Here is a 21,619-nt window from a genome sequence, read left to right as displayed (position 1 = left end):
ATCTTGAAAAAAGCAAAGGAACTGGAAAAAGAGATACGAAAAGAATAATCATATGGGAGTTGAAATAACAATATAATGATTTACGAAAGTCTAAAATAAGAAAAATAATAAAAATCTGAAAACAAGGTAAAACTTATTAAATTATTTAAGGGGGAGGGTGTAGGTGGAGTGGTAAATACTAACCTCACTTTTCAATCTGTGCACTAAAAAATTTTAAAGTTTCACTTCCGAAGTCAAATCGATAAATGACTCGAGCAGAGGCACGTTGCCATTTGTATAACCCCCCATTGACCGAATATTAACAGAAATTTCCAAACTTCACCGATTCCATTAATTATTATAACAATTATTTAATAATTATTTAATAATTATTTATAATAATGAATATCCCCACGTTCTCATTTTTCACGTAATACTTCATTTTAGTCGTGCCCTTTTAAAGAGACTCCCATTTTTCGAAAACTGGGCGATAAATCAATTTTGATTACAGATTCGTGTTCATAAAAGTAATTCTCTACGATGAAAAATGATTCTCTACGAGCATCACTTTTTGGATATTACAGATTACAGATAAAATGAAAATTGGTTGAACAAATAAATGAAAATAATTGAATTGCCCACCATTGGTTAAGTTTTTCTGGTAAAATCACTTACGTCTTCGAATGAAATAAAGTACTCGAATCTGCAGAAACGTAGTCAAGAATGGGCAATGGCGCAGCACGTAAACAGACTCACCCCGGTGTAAAACCGTGGACGAGTAAGTGATCAAAGGGAGAAGGGTGAGGGCAAATCGAATCATTCAAACGAGTCCGTGGTCGATCGACGAAATGGAAATTCGATTCCTTCGCTGTGTGGTCAAGGAAATACCGTGTGAGAGGTAAAGCTCCGAGTGAAGCAAATTGATTTTCGTGTTCTTCTCTCACCCCTGAAGACGTGGAACAACCCTGTCCGCGAAAGCTGAACCGGGACGCGGAGAGGGACGGGGGAATAGGGAGGAAGCTAGTTACCCGAGCTCATCGTTATTCTAAAAAAGCCTCCACGTTCTAAGATAAATCGCATAATTTATGAAAGCAGCTTCCGTATAATCCTCTGCAGTGTCTGCAGTCGTGATTTGCTTCTGTTTCCATCGGAAACCCATTCCACTGGCGGAGTTTTCCGCGTGGAAATAATTGTGCCGCTCGCAAATCAAGCCTGCCCTCCTTTCGCTAGGGAGAAACGACGATAGGGACAAAGGGATTGGCTTGTTTCTTCGACGTGTTAGCAGCCCGTTTGTTACCTCGATCGACGAAAGAATTTTTAGATCCCGTGATTGCTGGTCCTTCCATGCTAATTTTCCTGGCACAGAGAATTCATTTCTTTTTGAGTAAAATTGTTGGAAATAATGTTTTGATATTGAAAACTTGTTTGCTAATAAAATGGTGGATCGTGTTATTTTTCTTTGCATCGTATTACCTGAGAATAACGTGTTAGGTTATTTTCAGATTTTTAATTACAATTATTTTGAGTCATTATTTGAAATAATTATCTGTATAAATTTGGAATAATTTTTATTTTAAGTTTAATTATTTTTCCGTGGATTACTGTGGAAAATTTATTTTTTAATAAAATTGTGGATCGTGTTATTCCATTTTGAATTATGTTACCTGAGAATATGTTAGCCTATTTTCAGATTTTTAGTTGCAATTATTCTGAGTCATTAATTTGAGATAATTATTTGGAATAACTTTTTTTTGTGTTAAAAAATTATTTGTTCTAAATTATTATTTGGTATAACTGTTTTAGGTTATTTGAAACAAAGGAAATAATTTTTCTGTGAATTATTGGATGGAATAATTTCTTCCCTCACTTTTTATTTAAGTCGGTGGTTATTATAAGAAATAATTGCTAAAGCAGTTTCTGATTCTATTGCGTTAACTGCGAGGGGAATAAGCACTTGCACATTTCCTCATATATCGAACGCAGAGACGTGCATGCAAATTTATTATTCAAGAGTAATTGAAACGAGAACAATTCTGAAAGCAAACGCAGTAACATTGTAAAATAATCCGGCTTATTGCGACTCGAATGTATGCAAAATACGGTACTTAATACTCCAATTTATACGTCACTTTATATGAAAACGTTGACTTAAAAACTTATTTGCAAATAATTTGTTTAATCTCCTTATAAAATAGAATACACCGTTCGTAGCTTCTTTTCTAAATAAAAACAGCAAATCTGCATAAAAATCTCCAAAATTCCAAATAATTATTTCTCAAACCCGCAACTCCGAATAGAATAATAAAATTCGTCGAGTTTCGTTATCAGATATTTCTCAGGGCTATATTTTTACTATTTTCGAGGTTTCCGATATTTTCACCATTTTTAAGGACTCCGATATTTTTACCATTTCCGCATAGACAGAGAATTTTTAATACTTCCGGACGAGTAGTGACCAAACGAACTATTTTTCACCTTTTTCAGACGCAGATTTTCCTCGGATTTGTTTCAAAAATATAGAAGGTAAAGGAAGTAATTTTCACCACCCCTCCCAAAAAATACGAAAAATAAAAATGAAAACGAGTCAATTTGATCGGAAATTTCGAAAACTCGATTTCGAGAGTTCCTCTGGCGATTCCGTTCGCATAACGTAATACCTGTTTTTGTCGGGTATTGATTTTTATAGGATTTAAAAGGAAAAGGACAGCGCGTGGGAAAAGGGAAATAGTAATAGCAGGAGGAAAAAGAACGTTTTTGGTAAAGGTTTGAGTTACGAGTTCCATATTTTTCCGGCGAGCCGGAATCACGCAAGTTTTTCAGCCTCTCCAGCCGATTTTCCATTGAATTCGAGAGCTTTCTCGCATACTGATATCGATATTTCTCTTCCCTTTTTTTTATCATCCACGCATTGTGCCCGCGATCGAAGGAGGACAGTATCTAAAGTTTCGCCTGTGAGCGCCATTAAACTCTCCTGGATGGCAAAAGCATTTAGATAATGAGAATTCGGATGACAAAAGTTTCATTGTGCTTTTGACGAAAAAAAATGCACCGGAATATTTTTCTCCGATTCCTCTGAATTCACCTTTCTTCGTTAATTAATTATTACCTTCGCGGTGTACCTGTACAATTTATAATTTTTCCGTAATTTTAAATCTTTGTTGCGAAATCTTCCTATTTTCTTCATTTTTACCTTCCTCTTCTAATTATCCCGTTGCTACTACAATTTCGGTGTTTTAATTTTTCGTTCTAATTCCGTGGAATAATTTTTCCCTCGCGATTATGGGGGTTGGAGAAATTGAAGTTGTCGATATCAATCGTGGAAGCGATCGAATTTATCGGGAAACATTGTCACGTATTCGGACGGATATTTCAAAATTATTTTATCACGATCTTCCGTCATTTTCTGGTGCAATTTTCGCTGATTTACCGAATTTTCTTAGCTTCGTTCGAGGCCGGTAAATGGAAAAAATTCTTCGAAACTATAGATGTGCAGATAGGTCAGGTATACGTGGTATCGTGGGCAAAAAAATACCGCGAAATGTAAATTTATTCGATGAACAGAGTACTCCGCCTATTACCCAACGTCGTTCTGTGAGGATAAATTTTTGAAAAATTTGAAAGATTTATTTTCATACAGCAGAAAATGTAAAAAATTCATTTCCACGGAACAATCATGGATAATGAAGTATCCTGGCTACCGTGTAGGGTAGCTGGATGAAAACAGAAAGGGAAAAAGTTCGAATCGCGAGGGGTTTAAATTGTCGTGTTGTTTTCGAACGAAATCTATTATTTTGCTTTATTATTCCGTATGAAGTCGCGCAAACAGCTCTGTCCAGGCACGATCTCATTCCCGATGCATTCGATTGCGATTTCGTTGACGATCGCGTGACACTTTCTGCATCGTCCATTCGAGAAACCGCCTCTCGAATCGTCGAAGAAGAATCGACCGGCTGCGGTCACGAGTTAATCGCCGAATAACAATCGCCGATTGACTTCCGGTTTCATTGATTGCTCCCGTACGAAAACGATATCGCGCCATTTCAAACGAAAACACCGAAGGGTTGAAACGAAAAGAATGGGAATAAAAGATACAACGTCGTTTAAATTTCGGTGGCCCTGCAAAATTTTTCCTAGCTATTTTGGATTCTCTTTTAGCACGTAGAATCGTGAAAAATATGAGGTAGCTTCAATTTTGGTGAAATACAAGAGTAATATTTTATGATAATTTTTATCATTAAATTTTCAATTTTATTTTTTCACCCGGGATTCTGAAGGATATACAGTATATTTCATTTTATAAATTCCTTTATCTTTTCTATATGGAATTTTTAAAAATGTAAGATATTTTTAATATTGCGAAAATGTACGTGTAATATTTTATAATAATTCCTAGCACTACATTTCTAATTTTTCTTTTAATAGATAGGATTTTAAAAATTCTTATTATATACATCGAGGAATTAAATTTTCAATTTTTTTTTGTATATAGAATTTTTAGAATGTAAGATATTTCTAATATTATGCAAATGCACGTGTTATATTTTATAATAATTCTTATCACTAAATTTCTAATTTTTCTTATGACAGATAGGATTTTAAAGAATATTATTATAAAAATCGAGGAATTTATTTCTGAGAATATTGTTATAATTTGCAAAATTTTGTAAAAATAAGATTGTAATATTCTATGAAAATTGAAAATATGACATTTTTATTCTTATGATAATTCCATTGAAATATTCCTATTGTAATATTTTTTCCTATTAATCTTCGATTTCTTTTCCTGCAACACTCAAAATTCCAAACAAAGTGAAACAATTAATTTAATTTTATAAAATATCACTGTGGAATTTCTATAACATTTCTTCCTTCTTTTCATCTTTGATTTTCCTTCCTTCACATGAAATTCCACAAAACAAATTTTCACATTCTTGCCATTAAATTCCCCTTCCAAGAAATAGAAAACCCTAAGAAACAGATTCTCTCATGCTCACCTAACTTCGCCGAGCAAATAAAAGCTCAAATAACTCGAAACTCGGTGAAACGAGTTGAATTCGACTGAATAGCATATAACTCATCTCTACTATCCTCGTGCCACGCAAATTAATCACACCGGCGATCTCGAAGCCGTAGAGCAAACAACGTGTTCGCGAAATCATTGGCTCGCGAGACGTCTCGGGTGAAATATCGGGCGTTTACGTTTTCCACGATCCTTTTTCGCGAGGAATCGATTAACCCCCGGGCAAGTCTGGATGATAACGTTTCCGTCGATCGGATTCTCTCCGTGGAAAAATAGCGTGTTAGCTTCGTGACACCGTTCGGAACGTGTCGGCATTAAGGGAATAGCGTGTATCCGCTCGGGAGATTTGGACGACGAGGTCGATCAGGATCAATCGCGATGTAATTGGATCGTATAAACGGATAAACAATATCGGCAACGAGCCGATATATCGGCTTCGAATCTCGCGACACAGACTTTCTGATTCACTGACCCCGCGTGCGCGAGTCTTGGTGCAAACGTTCGGTCTATGGGGGTGGGCAGGGTGAATGGCTGTTGGTTTGGAATGGGTTTCGATGGGTTATCGATAGGAAACGTATAGGTCGGGAATGGCGGTTCGTTCGCGATGATTTCAACGTGTGTTGCAATGGACGTTCGTTGGAATGAAAGGTGGAGATTTAATCGGGAAGCGCGATTAGGGTATTTTTTCAATGGCGAGATCGGTTGTCGGGTTATTCACTTTGGTAATTTTCGATTGGTGGTAGTATGTTGCGCTTTTGTTTCTTTCGGGCTGACAATTTTCCAGTTTCTTTGTTCGAATTTTGAAGCGGAAGTGCAGGTATTTTGGTAGAATTTACCCTTTGAGCTGCATACCGTATTTTATCGGGGGTGATTCGACGTCGATTGTATTCGCAGGTATGCCTGGCTTGATTTATTCTGAATATTTCTATTGGTGTAATAGGTAGAGGATATTTGTTTAAATAGGCTTCTATCAGTTAACTCTCTTTTGAATTATATTTAAAATGGAATTTATAAATAACAGAGAGTTATTGGAAAGAAGATTGAAAAAGAATTGGAAGTTTAAAAGGAAGATAACTAGAATCATAATATGTACCTAAATATATTATACATAAATGATAGATAATAATTAAAAATAGATATTTAATTTAATACTAATCCTGGGAAAGATGGCATACTTTCATTGACTATTCTAGTCTTAAAATATTAGGTTGATAGAAAAATAATTTCGTTTTGCTTCTTTTCCATCTCTAATTAAATAACCTAAATAAAACGTAAATCAACACTGCACGCAAAATATTTATTATCAAGATATAGAGTAGATATATAACATAACCACATTTACAATTTATTCCAATATCAAGCTGCAAAAATCGAAAATACAAAAAACGAAATTATTTTTCTATCAACCTAATAAAAATAATTTTAAATTATAAAATATTCTATGCTCGAACCCATTCACCAGAATTTAAACATAAAATTTAAACATTTAAACATAAAACCAAAATTTAACATAAAATTCTCAAATATTAATATTCAAAATCAGCACTTGCTAAAAATTTTAATAATCGCGATAATTTTCAATCGTGAAATACACATCATGATCGATTGAAATCATTGACTAAAATCTCCGTGAAAATTACAAACTCGAATCAGCAAAGAATTTTACAAAAACTATAGTCACCGGTTGCTGAAAATCGTGATACCAAGGTATAATAATCTCGAAATTTAAAAATCCACCATGATCGATGGTACCCTTTCGCCAACCCTTCCATAAAATTTGCAAACTCGATTAACGAAAGAATTAATAGAAAATACAGAATAAAAATAACTTGCTGTTGCCAGAAGCGAGCAACGATCATCGTGGCAGTGATCGCGCCAGCGATCTCCCTGATCCCAGCAGAGCCATTCGTCATCGTTGGTCGAATTAAGATAGCCTGATCAGGAAACGCGATCATCTCCATTCAGACACACAGTTTTCGCGGCAATCCCGTGCCGACGATATCGTGAAACAATAAAAATCTGTCGTGTCACGCGAGGACTATGAGATGATCGACGGCCACCAGTGAGGGAGAAACGAGCTTTTTGCAACGGCCGGATGTTATAAGGCTATCTCTGGATCAAAATGGGAAAGGTATTGCCTGAACGATGTCACTGTGAACGACAGTCGCATGGTGGACGTTGAATACCGATGTTTCGGCGCACGATTGCCACGCGCATGCAGCTTCGGATTGATTTCTCGACCGTGGATGAATCTTTCCGAAATATCCGCGGCACGCGGTTCATTCTACGCGAAAAATTGCGTCATAAAGACCCGATCGAGTTTTTTCCTGGGGGATTCGGTTTTCGAGGAAATTAAATCTGAAAATTCGCGCGGCGGCGCTCGTTGATGTTCAAATACTTTGTGCCGTTAATATCGCGGATTTTAAATATCAAAGAAAATTATATCGTCGTTTGAAGTCGTTTGAACCTTTTAATTCTTCGGTATACGTCAGAATAACGTGATAGATGTTTTATAATATCCGATTTAATTTATTAAACTGAGAAAATCGAATCGCATGCACCCCCACAGAAGTTCAAAGCGGATTTCCGTCACGGTGAAGCGTCGTACAATAAATTTTATTTCGCGTATTTTGTTTATCTTTTCCCGCGCAATCTTGCGCTGGTATTCCTTTTTGTATTTAAAAAATAATTCGTTTCAAAAATTAATCTCATGAGACTCTTTTACTAAGGAGCCAGAAAATTGGAATTTTGTCATTCTATTGTAACTAAAAAATTAGTTTCGCTAATGCTGGATGTATTTTATTGTTGCTTCCTTACATAGAAAATGCAATTTATTTAATTCTATATTAATCTCTAATTCTATTGTCATTAATGGAAAATTCAATTTATTTATTTCTATATTAATCTTCACTTCTATTGTAATTAAGAGAAAATTCAATTTATTTATTTCTATACTAATCTTCAATTACAATAGAATTGAAGATTAATATAGAAATAAATAAATTAAATTTTCTATACAAGAAAGCAACAATAAAATTCAATTTATTTATTTCTATACTAATCTCCAATTACAATAGAAATAAATAGATTGAATTTTCTATACAAGGAAACAACATTAAAATTCAATAAAAGCAACAAGAAAATTCAATTTATTTATTTCTATACTATTCTTCAATTATAATATAATTGTAATATTTATATAATTATTATAATGGAATTATTATAATAGAATTGAAGATTATTGATATTATAATAATTTATAATTATTACTATAGAATTAAAGATTAGTATGGAAAGAAATAAATTGAATTTCCTATACAAGGAAGCAATAATAAAATTTAGCCAATATTAACAAAACTAATTTTTTAATTGCTTTCGTTAACTCTGGTTCGCATTTTCTCCCTTATTTTTAAACATTCCGAATTATTAAAATTATCTGTTATAATCTTCATCAGCTATTTCCAAAATTTCAATTATTTTATTTAAATAAAACTACGTTGCATTAAAATTCGACTAACCCCTCAATTTCCCTACTATAATCTTCATAAATCTATCGACTATTTCCAAAATTTCGATTATTCTATTTAAACCCAATAAATTATCCTTCACTCTACCTATAATACATACGTTGTATTAAAATTCTCCCTCTCAGCGCGACATTAAAATTGAACAATTAACGAAAATTGGCCGCGCGGTACTTACTTAGTACGATCTTCGACCACGGTGTCCTTAAATTCCTCTCTCGTCTGGGAATCGTGGAAAAATCCACGCGAAGCGAAATCTTCGATGAAATAACGTTTGCGTGCCGGTACCTATCGGGTTCATTAATTTCATTCTTGCTGGTGGCGCGCACCCCGCTGCCAATTATCGGCGGAAAATCAGCGTCGAAAGGTGGAACGATAGCACAGGTCGAAAGTGACACTGCCGGCAGCGACGCGGCTGGAATTTCAGCTTTAACGTTATACGATCTCATTAAACCGATCAACCCCTCTGCGCGCCGCTTCCGTCGCTCCGCGCACGCAATTTGCCTTACAAATATTATCTCTATAAACGATTAACGGATTACCGAGTTCTCCACTGTACGCCCGTGTATCCTCCTGCACGAGCCTTCGAATAATTCCGCTCAATCGCCGCGATCTGTTCCCGTAACCCCAGCGTTTCGTGACGTTAACTGCTCCTGCCAGCGACATTTTTGTTCCGCCATCTGCAAAGAGCATAAGAACAGGGATTTATTACGGTTTCTCGATTTGCTTTAGATAGGGTGGATACGTTTAATTGTTACAAATGGAATAATAAGTGTGGGGGTGGGGAGTGATTCGATAATCGAGGTTTGGAAAATAATCGCTGCCATCTTTTGTATATGCTAGCACCATATCTCGCGATATTAATTTCTTGCGAGTAAAATCATTTATCTTTTTGCTGTTTATTCTTTTATTATTTTGTATTCTGTATTTTCCATTTCTCTGTGAAAATGGAGTTGTAGTTGATTGCATTCTAAAAGGGGTTGGAAGCTTGCAATTTATGGTAATGAGGATTCTTAATAAATTGATACGTTGCCATAATAGTAATAATATAAGATAATTTATAAGTGGAATAAAATATGGATAAGTAAATAAATCGAGGTTTAAAAAATAATTGAAATTTCGCGATGTTACCCCCTCGTGAATGAAATGTATTAATGAGTAATAATAATGTACTGTGGAATAATTTATAATAGCAGTGGAATTATGATTTGGAAAATAAATTCGCTCAATCAAACGATTTTTTCCGTTAATTTAATTTGTTCGCCCGTATATAGGGAAAAGATGTTATAATTAGTTTCAATTACTCGTTTTGATCCGGAAAAGGGGTGCAAACTTTTAATTGCTACAAACTGACGGCTCGATATCAGTGGAATAATTTAAAACTGTAATAAAATACGGCGATAAAGTATCGGTAAATAAATAAACAAATCGAGGTTTAATAAACATAGCCAAATTGCGGGTGTATCTCGAACGTCGTTGTCTTTGAGGACAATTTACGGGAATTCGTTATTCTATCGTGTTAGATGGGTGTATCTCGAACGTCGTTGTCTTTGAGGACAATTTACGGGAATTCGTTATTCTATCGTGTTTGTCTATACAAACATACACAGTGGTCGGTTCGTTAAGGATGTTGCGGAGAATTTGCTCGTTACTATTTCTGTTTATTTTCCGGCTGTTAGTTAATTCATAATATAACGCTGTAAATACCTATATTTGCAGAAAGTTGCAAATATTATGTTTGCAGTCTTATGACGAAGCTCCTGTGTAGCGTCGTAATTAATGTACATGGTGTACCTGACTTAATTATTACATAGAACGAAGCCTGGTCCGTTATTATTTCTAAAGCAACATTCGTATAAAAATTATTTCATAATTCTTTTTTACTATTATTTATAAAAAGAATACTTGGAACACCCGGTATGTAATAATTACTCCGGGGTTGTTATTTTTATTTCGTTTGCTGGAATTATTACGTTTAAATAATTGTTTTTGCGAAAAATTCGATAACGTTATATTTCATAATTACGATTAATAGTAGAGTGGGTATTTATTTTTACAAAATTGTTATCTCGGTAATATAATTATAATGTACAGCTATTTTTGTCATTACGCGTGATTATATTAATTACTGTATAAATAAACACAAAAGTGAGGCATTGAATTTTAATGCAGCGCGATAAATACCTTCGCAAAATGATGCAAATGAATTTGCAGTTACTCAGCGAAACTCGGCAATCGTATTATAATTATAATAAAGTCGTTAATCATAATATAATACATCAAATATGTTTGCAATTCTCCAGGGAGTCATCACAATCGTGCTACCCTTGTTTTCAGCTAATTACTTTCATTTAACCCCACTGCTGCTAGCAACCTTTAATTAATCCTCTACAACGACGAGTGATTTAAACAACTTTTTTAATTCCATACCACCGTACTATTATACTTCGCTATTAAATTTTTTATTTTATTTTACTTAGATTTTCTAGAATCGAAGAAACTGTGGCTATCTAAAATTTTTAACGTTACCAATAAGAAAGATAGAGGGTTAGTTAGTCTATTTAATGTAAACATTTATATTCATAATTATTCCTAGCATGAAAATCCTTTTAATACAACAGCATGCGTGCAACTAATTTATGAGAAACGAGATTAGAATTTATTAAATATTCCACCAACTTCTTTCATCAATAGGGAATGTTCGCCAGTCGAAAGCAACAAGTATGCCAGCTGTTCTTTGTTCAAGTCATCCTAATCGTGCTAATGGGCGCGTTGATGACGTTCGAGCCAGAGGAAAACGCTAATTTGCTAAAGGATTATACAGGTTGGTAAATGTTCAGTAAATGCATATATAATTTTCCAGTTGACTGTTAAAAAATAATAAACATTTTATAACAGTCAAAATGTTTGATACACAGTGTACCGTCAAACATTTCGAAATTTTTGATACACAGTATACTAAAAAGTGCTTCACAATTTTTAATACACGGCGTATCATAAAACGCACCAAAGTCTTTGAAACACAATATACGCATTAAACGCTTCAAAATTTTTCATACACAGTATACCATAAAGCGTTGCAAAATTCCTGGTACACGGTATACTAAAAAATGCTCCAAAATTTTGAATACACAATGTATCAAAAAACGTTTCAAAATACTTGATACACGATATACCATTAAACGCTTCAAAATTTTTAATACGCAGTGTATCAAAAAACGCTTCAAAATTTTTAATACACAGTATACCATATTGCAAAATTTTTAATACACAGCGTACCATCAAACGCATCAAAATTTTGGATACACAATATACCATTAAAACTCCACAAAATTTCTGGTACACAGTAAACATTAAAAGTACTAAAAAATATAAAAAAATTTGTAATACACTGTGTATCAAAAAACGCTTTGAAATATTTGGTGCACAATATACTATTAAACGCTTCAGAATTTTCGATACACGTCGTGCAACAGTCCATAAAACGCTGCACCCTTACCCCAGCGTAGAAAATGGCGCATAACTCGCCACAATAAAATGGCCGCGTAATTCCGAGCTAAAGGTGAAACGTTTATTCGCGCAAGAAACGAGTGCTAACGAGAAAAGAAAGATATCCACGACATGGACCAGAGGAATTCATAAAATTTCCTCAACGTCGGACACGCGTATAACTGAAGGAGTAATTAAACTTTCAGGTGACCACGGCCGGAAGCACGTCAAGAAGCCGGATACGGACCCGTTACGAGTTTATCCGAGTGAGTATCCGAACGAATTTACTTAATTCCATATTTATATTCGCCCCGTGAGAAACGAATCCCGCGGAGGTCTGTTTTTGCCTTAACGAGAACGAAGCGGTTGACTTTGAAGCCGAAGCTATACTCAGCCTCGCAATTATGGCTCCTCGAATAGCATTTGCGGACATCTTGGAAACAGATACCGGTGTCAGATTCGTCTAATAAAATCTCCTCCTCTGAGAACGCTGATTTCCGTCTTTCTATATTTTTCTTTTATTCTTTCATCGCATGGTATTCTCTCATATTTATATTACAGTATTCTTATTTCTCTTACGTTTAATTAATTTTTCTATTATCTCGATGTTATCTTTCGGTGTATCTATATAGCCTAGATTTTATTTTTACTTTATTCCTTTTATATCATCCATATTTCTATTCATTTGTATTATTTTTATATTATCCTCCAGTATACGAGGATATTTAATCCTCGTTTTATATGTTAATTTAAAATAGAGGAGACTGCTGAGTAATTATTTAAAAATGACGAAAACTGGCGGGCAATTAGCATTCCTTTCGGCCTATTTAAATTTCTTAGGAGAGACGAATTCGCAATTCCTCTAGGATCTCCTACACGCTTGCTTTATTTTCGAGCAGAGATCAAGAGGAATCAGAAATATCCCTCGAGATACTCCTTCTGTAAATACCTCGTGTTACGAAAATTGGCAATCTCTATAATTTCGCAAGTAACCATACACGAATACACGAATATGTTTGATTAAATAACAAAAACGAGAGATTTGTTTTAAAACTGAGATACAGCCCGTTTTATTTGAAAGAAAATGGCAAGCCGGATCTCCGAAGGATCTTTATCTGTGCACACAGACAAAGTTGCGAATTATCCAAATTGCATGAAGGCGCGTTGAACCGGGCTGCTGCACTCTCTACGTGTATAATAATTATTCGCTTGGAACGACGTAACTCGAGCAACTATTTCTCGCGATTCTGAAAAGCCTGACTAACACGTCGAAATTCGCGACGTTAACACTGCGCAAAATGGCCGTCCGCTTAATAATAAATCCACCCCCGGGCCGGACTCCTTCGCCGGGATCTATTAATTTAATTCACTCTTTGACTCTGGAGGAACGTTTATTCGAGGCCGGGTCGAATAATCCGCATGAATTCGTCCATTTACTTTGTCGCTCGGAGAATTTGAATAACGCCACGTCGATTCCAACGGCTAATGTACCCGCGCGAATAATTTCGTCGGGGGTATAAAGCGCGACGGACTTCCAGCTGAAGTCAGAGTCCGATGAGGCGAGATTGGAGTCGAAATTGAATCACAAAACCGTCTGCGTGATGAAGCTGTAGGATTCATTTAGCTTGACATCGAAGTCATTGAAATATCCATGAGTCAAGGTGTTAGAGACCTTCCCCGTTTCGTGGAGCTGACGGGTCTCGAAAAGATGTTCGATAATTTGTGAAATTATTTATCTTTTGCGACAATGCACTATCGTGGCGGATTGAAGAGATTAAGAAATTACGAATCGTTTGAAAATTTTAGATATATCCTCGTTCGGAAGGAATGACAGGAATTGAGGGAAGGGGAGAACGTGGTTGATGTAACTCGGATAATCTTGTATAATTTATCATTGGAAGAATCGTAAGGAGTAAAATTAAAATTTTAGAATTTTTTAACTTCCTAAAATCTCGGGTAATTCTATATAAAAGAATTTCAAGGATAAAATTAAAGATTAGACCTAACCTTCCTCCACTACGTCCACTATACTACTACCCCTAGAAAAAAGGGGTATTAACCCTTTGCACTCGGCGAATTTTTCGTTACAGGAAAATAGTAATTCGAAGACTTTCTGCCATAAGGTCGACGATATTTCTAAAACGGCAAATAAGAGATCATATGCAAATTAAGACGTAGAATTATTTTACTTCGATATTCCACGCATCGTTGGCTAATTGTAAATTTGATATATTAATTAACATCCGTCTTTAGAATCTGATTAAATGGTGACTGAGAGACTTTAGTTTCTCCTCGATGATAAATAAAGGTTCGAATTATTTCCATTCTTTCCTTTTCATTTCGTATCAAACCTGTCGTTTAATTACCTCAACATGTCGTTTCATATCCATATTATAGCACTCTATATTCAAAAGGTTACAGTAATTGTAAATAATTTTGTATTTGGCCGAAAACTTTTTCCCTGGCTAGTGCGATACAGCAAACTTGCCAATACCCGCTGAGAAATAACAGAGCAGGATAAAATAAACGGAAAAATAGAAACGCTACTACTTCCGTAATTCCTCTGCTTCGATAATTCAGAACAACGAGTAAACTCGGCGAAGAAAATGGAGAATGAAGAAAAGGAATAAAATAAGGGTTTAACAAGAGTGTCCGAATTCGCGTGCGGAAATAATGCAAGAGCAAACAACGGTCTTTCTCACGCGGCGAAATAATAGAATTCTCCGGAACGGGATCCTAGACGTCGTTTAGTTGGGGCTACGTCCCAAAACGTAAGCATGGCCGGAAGCTAACAACCGCTTGGGCATTATCCGGCGAAGAACGACCGCTGCTGGCGAACTTTCCAGGAATTGCTTTCGCGCGCCCGGAAATGCGTAAAACGCGAATTTAGGTGTTCACCGACGAAGATTCGGTGTTGGGTGCGAGCTGCGAACTGACCGAGTACTTGCTGGCCTCGCTTCCGGTTTCGAAAGCGACTAATGTCCGACCACTTGCATCCTTCGATGGAGGACAGCCAAGAACGCGGTTTAACTAGGGTTACGAGTAAAGATATTTTATTTTAACACTTCACCGACCGGTAACCTATTAATCGGCTTATTGTCGCCGACGCTTACCGACCTATATAGCCTATTAATCGCTTGTCATGGCGATGAACAGTCATTATCATTATATAAACAGTAATTTGTTATTTAATATTGAGGTACGTTGCTCAGTTGTATCAGTTGCGTTGCTTTGTAAGCTCCCCATTTTTATATGGGGGGCGCCAGGGAGAATCTGCAGCTGAGCGGCCAATCGGATGTGCTTATGCTGTTGAATCGCTAGCGGTCGGTAAAGTGTTAAGTAGACTTAGAATGGTTCTTAGAACTCGACGATTCTGTTTTTGACTGCCTAATCGTCTCATTTCCGGTTGAAAAATTATGGATGTTCGATTACTCGTGGTCTTTAGTAACAGAGATCCTCAAGTACAATTTTGGTGGGAATATATTCACCATTATGGTTTCACTTCCGGTTGGAGCATGATTAATGTTCGATTATTGGTGTCCTTCGATCCAAGAAATCTAAAAACGTGATCATCGATACTTGCAATGGAGATATCTCTTCCTAGCGAATAAAACGTTTCTCGGAAGTTGATAAATCTCTTCTGTGTATAGAGTGACTGCGTAAGTTGGTTCTTGGGAAGGATAACATCGGTATACTTGAAAATTAATACGAAGAAAATCTTGTTGAGAGAGATAGTACGGTTGTTCGAAGGAAATTGAATCATGGATCTTTTTCCAATGATCGATAAGTTTGAAGCACTTTAGTGGCTTCTGAAAAAGATACTGCAGTTACGATCGATGTTTCGAGCATTCAAGGACATCGCGGCGGTTCTCTTGAAAAACAGATTCTTATCTTTTGTCCTCTTATAATACTCATTCTTAGTCGCATGCGTTAAAAAGCGACAATGGAAGCTTACTACTCGTGCAAATATTTTTGGTAGTGAAAAGCAGTAAAGAATTTTCAGTAAAGAAGCAGATATCATCGACCTTGTTAAATTTCTCAAACTATTACTCAGAATATACCAATAATATATGATCAACTTTCCAAAAAACGGAAAATTAAAATTCATTTTTAGAGTGAAGAATTAAGCATTGGTCAAATATTCTGACTCTTATGACCGAATGCCCCCTATGTGGCGAGTATTCAATAGGGATATTGGTGACCTGTATGCATTTATAATATATGCACACGTGCATATATTATAGCATCGACTTGACTCCAAAAGTAAAACAAAATTCATCAATAGGGAATTTTCTATCTCTACAAAAATTTTGGAAATTAGATATCATCGACATCGTTAAATTTTTCAAACTATTACTCAGAACATACCAGCAAGACGTAATCAATTCCCCAAAACAGAAAATTAAAACTCATTTTTAGAATGAAAATTAAGCATCGGTCAAACGATGTTGGTGACCTACATGCATTTATAATGAGTGTACACGTATTAATTGAGCATCAACTTGACACCAAAAATTAAAACAAAATTCATTACTCTGTGAACTATATATAGCATATATAGTATACTAAAATATATCATACTGTATTCGCATACTAATCTTAATTGCTCTCTCTATCACCACACGAAAAACACCATAAGCCTAAAAATTCCTAATTCATACCTATACCGGTATTCGGCTGCCAACATTTCTATCCCAGTGTAATGCTTCCAATCGCCAAGACACCAAGGACGTACCCCGTCCTCATACATAAGACCATCGAGTCGATGGAGGCAATCGTTCCGCATATTAAACCAGGAATACGCTCGAGACTACGTAGCCATCTTGGTTCCATAAAAAGCAAACGAGCTCTCGTTCCTTCCTCGCGTCGTTCGAGATCGAATTCATTAGAATGTTTAGCCGGTCGCCGGTATAAGTTGGCGATACGTCGTCGAGAGCGAAGGTCCCAACCTCCCGGACCAGAAGATGGCAGAGATTTCTATCAAAAGAGGTTATTCGGTTATCAAAAGAGGTTATCAAAAAAGTTTATTCAAAAGACTCCCACTCACGGTCGAGTTGCACGCAGAAGCTGGTAGGATCCGGTGGTCGGGTCGAGTGTTGTGCGAGTTACCAGATAGAATCCCGATAAACAGTCAGCAGACGAGAAGCGTCGGTTACCTGTGGTCCTTTGCAACGAGAGGCGGCTGTTAAAGCGATCGGCGAAGTGCGTTAAGGGAAAAAAGTGCTAGATCCCATAGATCCCGTTTCGCTCGTTCATAGTCTTCTCCATTTTGCAAGAGATCGACGCGTACTTTGGCTAGCGAACCCCTTCCTGGGCTAGCGAGACATGTCTCCGTAGCCTGTTTCGTCACGGATAAGGATGTGGCCTGAAATATTCGAGAAATTTATCGCTTCGGAGAAACTGTGACTCGAAGGAAAAGTGGTTATCGCGGACGGAATGCGACTTCGATTTGAAATTTAAAGCGCGGATGCATTTGCATAACGATTCGCGAAGCAAGCCCTGCCAGCGAGCACTCGAGTACCCGGCGACGTGGCCAAGGGGTTGAAGATCCGCAGGTCTGGGAAGAGCCGAGCAAAAGAATCGTCTCTCGTCGGAAGAATCCGAAAACCCTCGAATTACCAATTTCAATCGATCCCGGACCGCCCTTCCATCCAATTCTAATCAAGCGGCCGCAACGAGGCCAGCCCTTCAGCCTCTGGCTGGAAAGTAGATCAAAAGCGAAGCGAAAGGTCGATATACCGTGGAAGCAATAACTCCCAGGAGGCGGTGAACGAGGCAACAGGATTCGATTCATAGAAACGAGAATCGCTCGGAACCCGTGAGGGTCTGGCAGGTGACGAGACCGCCAGGAAACGAAAGATCACCCCAGAGGTGCCACAGAGACCCGTGGTAATCTCGCGACCCGGTGCTCGCCGCGAAGAGCAGCTTTTCCAACGGAGTTGGCCGTGAGACAGAGGAAGGGATGACGACGTTAAGCAGCCTATCGCACGCGATCGTGATCCTCTTCGTCGAAGGCTTCCTCCTGTGCGGTTTTTTGGCCACGTTCGATTACGCCCCTGAGGCGGACGCTAGTAACAGGGAGAACAGCTACTCGCCTCATCTAAATGGAAAACCGAGCTCTCTGCCAGTCACGTACACACGTAAGTCCCGCGATTCGGTCCTTTTCGTTTCTAGTTTCTGTCGTTTTATTCCATTTCTTCTCTCCTTTTATTCCCTCACCTGGCTCCACCTTCCCCTTTTCCGGATCATCGTTGGCAAAAAGACGATATGGAAATGCTCCACTTTCTCGCTGCTTCGTGATCTTTAACCGCTGGCTTTTTATCTTTATCGTCTTTTATCTCACCCCTTCCTTCTCTCCTGCGGTTTTTCCACTCCTCGTGCTCCCTTTTGTATAATTCTAACCCTTCCTCCGGTTTGTCCTTTCTTCTTTTCTGCCACCTCGACCCGGCCAACGTTTCATTCCGCGTCGACCAGCCTCGCTCCTTTTCTTCTTTCCTTCCCTCTCTCTGAGGCTGTCTCAGCGTTCTGGACTCCATCTTTTCACCAGTTATTCTTGCCTAATTCTTTCTTCTTCCCAGCTCCAGTGTTCCACCGTTGTTCCTCGTTCTTCGTTTTTAATTCCCATTCCTCTCTCGTAGCCTCTATGTTCCGCCATTGTTCCACGTTCTTTCTTCTTTCTCGCAGCTTCAGCGTTCTACTTTTGTTCCACGTTTTCTTCCTTCCTCGTGTCTCGTCTCCGATTCCATCTTTCTATCCCTTTTTCCCCCAGATTCCGATCTCTCCAACGGTGTCCGCTTTTCCCCCTGGTTTCTTCCTCGATCCTTCCTCCGCGTGGCAATTTTTACCCTTCCAGGGTGAAACTAGGCGTTTTTCTTCGGCGCTTCTTTCACCCGTGAAGTTCCGTGAAGGATCGCGAGATGGGCGCAGCCGGCGAAAGATAACGAGAGGCAGGGAGACAGATACGCGTGCGTAATATTGCCAGGGACTTGTGTATACCCGTGGAAGGATGCAAAAGAGGCGACGTCGGGGCTTAACTTTGTCCGTGGAGTCGGATAAAGTACGTATATTAACGTCGTGCAGTTACACCAGAAACCTCTTTGTGAGATATGGCCGGCATTGTGTTTCGCGGAATCGCCCTGCGCCGCCATTTCCTCGGGCGACCTCGCTATGATTACCGAATCATCCGTTCTGGCGCTGATGGTAATTGGCGCGAATCCGTACGGCGGTTGCTTCGTCGAAATCCTCGATCGGAACGGAATTCCATTGCTGAAACGAATTTAATCCTATTAGATTTATGGGCTTCGTACCAGAAACGTGTGATTCTTCTATATATCTTTCGAGATTTCACGAGAGCCCTGGCTTTTCGCTTTGGAGAGGTTAGGTAGGATTTGTAGGTGTTCGAAATAGCAGATTTCGTTTAATTTAATCTTCGTATTAGCGATGCTATGTTAAATTTAATCCTGCATTGTTGAATTATTTGTTATTTTCTGAATTAAAATGACCAATGTCTGTTTGACATTTGAAAATGCACAAGTTTTGCTTTTAGCTTTGATTTTATCACAACATTGAATAATATTATATGACGCCATTTTAATTATTATTAACTACGCATTTTCAATTAATCTACCCCTATTTTGTTAAAATAAAAATAACTAATTTCACATTTGTTCTTAATTAAAAAGTATAAAGATACTGCTTCGTTTAAAAATGTAATAGTAAGATAGAATTTCCTGATGGCTAGTTATATAAATGAAATGGATCTCAGTTTAAGAATGTATTAAATGACGTGAAATTATTATTGGATATAAAAGATGAGTCACAATTTGAGGCTTTAATAATCGAATAATCTGACTATCGAATTCTGTGCTACGATGTCTGCGATTCTGACAAGTTGTGGAAAATTTAAGATCGAACTAAATCACGATTGAATGCAGTTTTACTTAAATACGTATAAGTTCTTTAGAAATTTAAAAAAATTCGATGCGCTGGAAGTTCGAAAATCGTGTGCATTTGTAAATGGCTGATGAAAGAGATTCCATCGAAGCTGAAGTTCTGTTTGATCGTCGAGACCGGGCTTCGTGAAAAAGGAATGAAAAAGGGAACGCTTCTTTTTTATGATAGACGCCTTTAGGGAAATGAAAGGTGAAGTTTCCAGTGCTATCTAGGGGCAAAACATGCTGTTCTTTTAAGCCAAGCTTTCATTGTTTATGAACCCTGTCGCTCTAACATTCTGCAGCACTCGATTTCCACTCGCCATTTTCTCCGACACGTACGTATAAATATCCCTTAAAAATTCCAAGTTTACCCACGAATGACAAGTATTGCCAAATTTTATTTTCTAACTTCTAAAAGCTTCCCAAACTTTACCAAATTTTCTGACTTTCAACTTCAAGGAGATTCTCAAGCTTTACTACATTTCCTAAATTTCTTCTTCGAGAAAGTTCTCAAAATTTACTAAATTCTCTAAATTTCTACTTCGAGAAGGTTCTCAAAAATTACTAGATTTTCTAAATTTCTACTTCGAGACGGTTCTCAAAATTTACTAAATTCTTTAAATTTCTACTTCGATAAGGTTCTCAAAATTTACTAAATTCTCTAAATTTCTATTTCGAGAAGATTCTCAAAATTTACTAAATTTTCTAAATTTCTACTTCGAGAAGGTTTTCAAAATTCACTAAATTTCAATTTCAAGAAGGTTCCGAATAAAATTGTCTCCACTCGAAGGTTCTCGAGAAAATCTTCACACTTTTCACACACCCAATCGTTTGCAAAAATTCCGAATAAAGGTATACCCAGGATCTGAGAGGAAAAGAAACTTAAAGAAGCTGAGAATCTCGCATCGGGACGGTAACAAGGAGCCAAACGTTCCCGTGACCCGACAATTTGGCATGGATTCCGAAGGAGGAACGATGATAACGCGGTTAAGCGCGTTATTACACGCGTAAACGTAACAGAGACACGATGTCGCGAATTTCGAAAGGCGGAACAACGCAGATGAGCACGTGGTCAACACTTTAGCCGGCTGAATCTGAATTTCAAAGTGATACTTTGCGTAGATTACAAAACCGGGTCCGCGGGCAGCGGCATAATTGGCGGGCTAATCTCGTTGCTCCTCAAAGATTATAAATTTTCAGCCGGCTGCAGTCGGCCGGGCGCGTGTTTTCTCATGGAAATCGGTTTTCGCGCGAGCGCGACGAAATTTCCTTCTCATGGAAATCGCGACTGTTAAGGAGGAACGCTGGGAATGGTCCGCGAACGATACGGGAATGTAGACGTCCTATTGTCGTTTACAGTTTAAATGTAACGCGAGGAAATCGCTTTCAGTTTGCTGAAACGAGGTGAAAGATGCATGATACAAAAATTTGTTTGCTTATCCATTCCACTACGTGAATTTTTTTATCACCTTCGGAAAATTCACGGAGAGAAAGACTGCTAAAAACCCAATATTCCCTTATTAATTGCTGGAAGATCTACTGAAATGTTAAATTTTCAGTATTTAATTTTTTTGACTTAATTTTTAACTAATAACGTATCTATATTATAATAATATAATATTAATATTAAATATTAAATAATATAAAGTATAATATATTAATATTGTATATAT

The 21,619-nt window shown here is 37.2% G+C and overlaps 1 protein-coding gene across 2 annotated transcripts in view; it reads left to right on the top strand.

Annotated features, from left to right (window-relative positions):
* Positions 1 to 21,619, top strand: part of Rh50 (Rhesus blood group-associated glycoprotein Rh50) — a 46,183-nt gene that overhangs the window by 1,701 nt on the left and 22,863 nt on the right. For both annotated transcript variants that reach the window (XM_017903760.1, XM_017903759.1), the window contains exons 2-4: positions 6,842 to 7,130; positions 11,218 to 11,347; positions 12,219 to 12,278. In XM_017903760.1, coding sequence (XP_017759249.1) covers positions 7,122 to 7,130; positions 11,218 to 11,347; positions 12,219 to 12,278 — 199 coding nt within the window. In that variant the 5' untranslated portion in view covers positions 6,842 to 7,121. The remainder of the gene's footprint in view (positions 1 to 6,841; positions 7,131 to 11,217; positions 11,348 to 12,218; positions 12,279 to 21,619) is intronic.

The sequence above is a fragment of the Eufriesea mexicana genome, unplaced genomic scaffold (assembly GCF_001483705.2).
Source record: "Eufriesea mexicana isolate 0111107269 unplaced genomic scaffold, ASM148370v2 scaffold2545, whole genome shotgun sequence".
Classification (NCBI taxonomy): Eukaryota; Metazoa; Arthropoda; class Insecta; order Hymenoptera; family Apidae; genus Eufriesea; species Eufriesea mexicana.
This window is presented reverse-complemented; position numbering and strand designations above follow the sequence as displayed.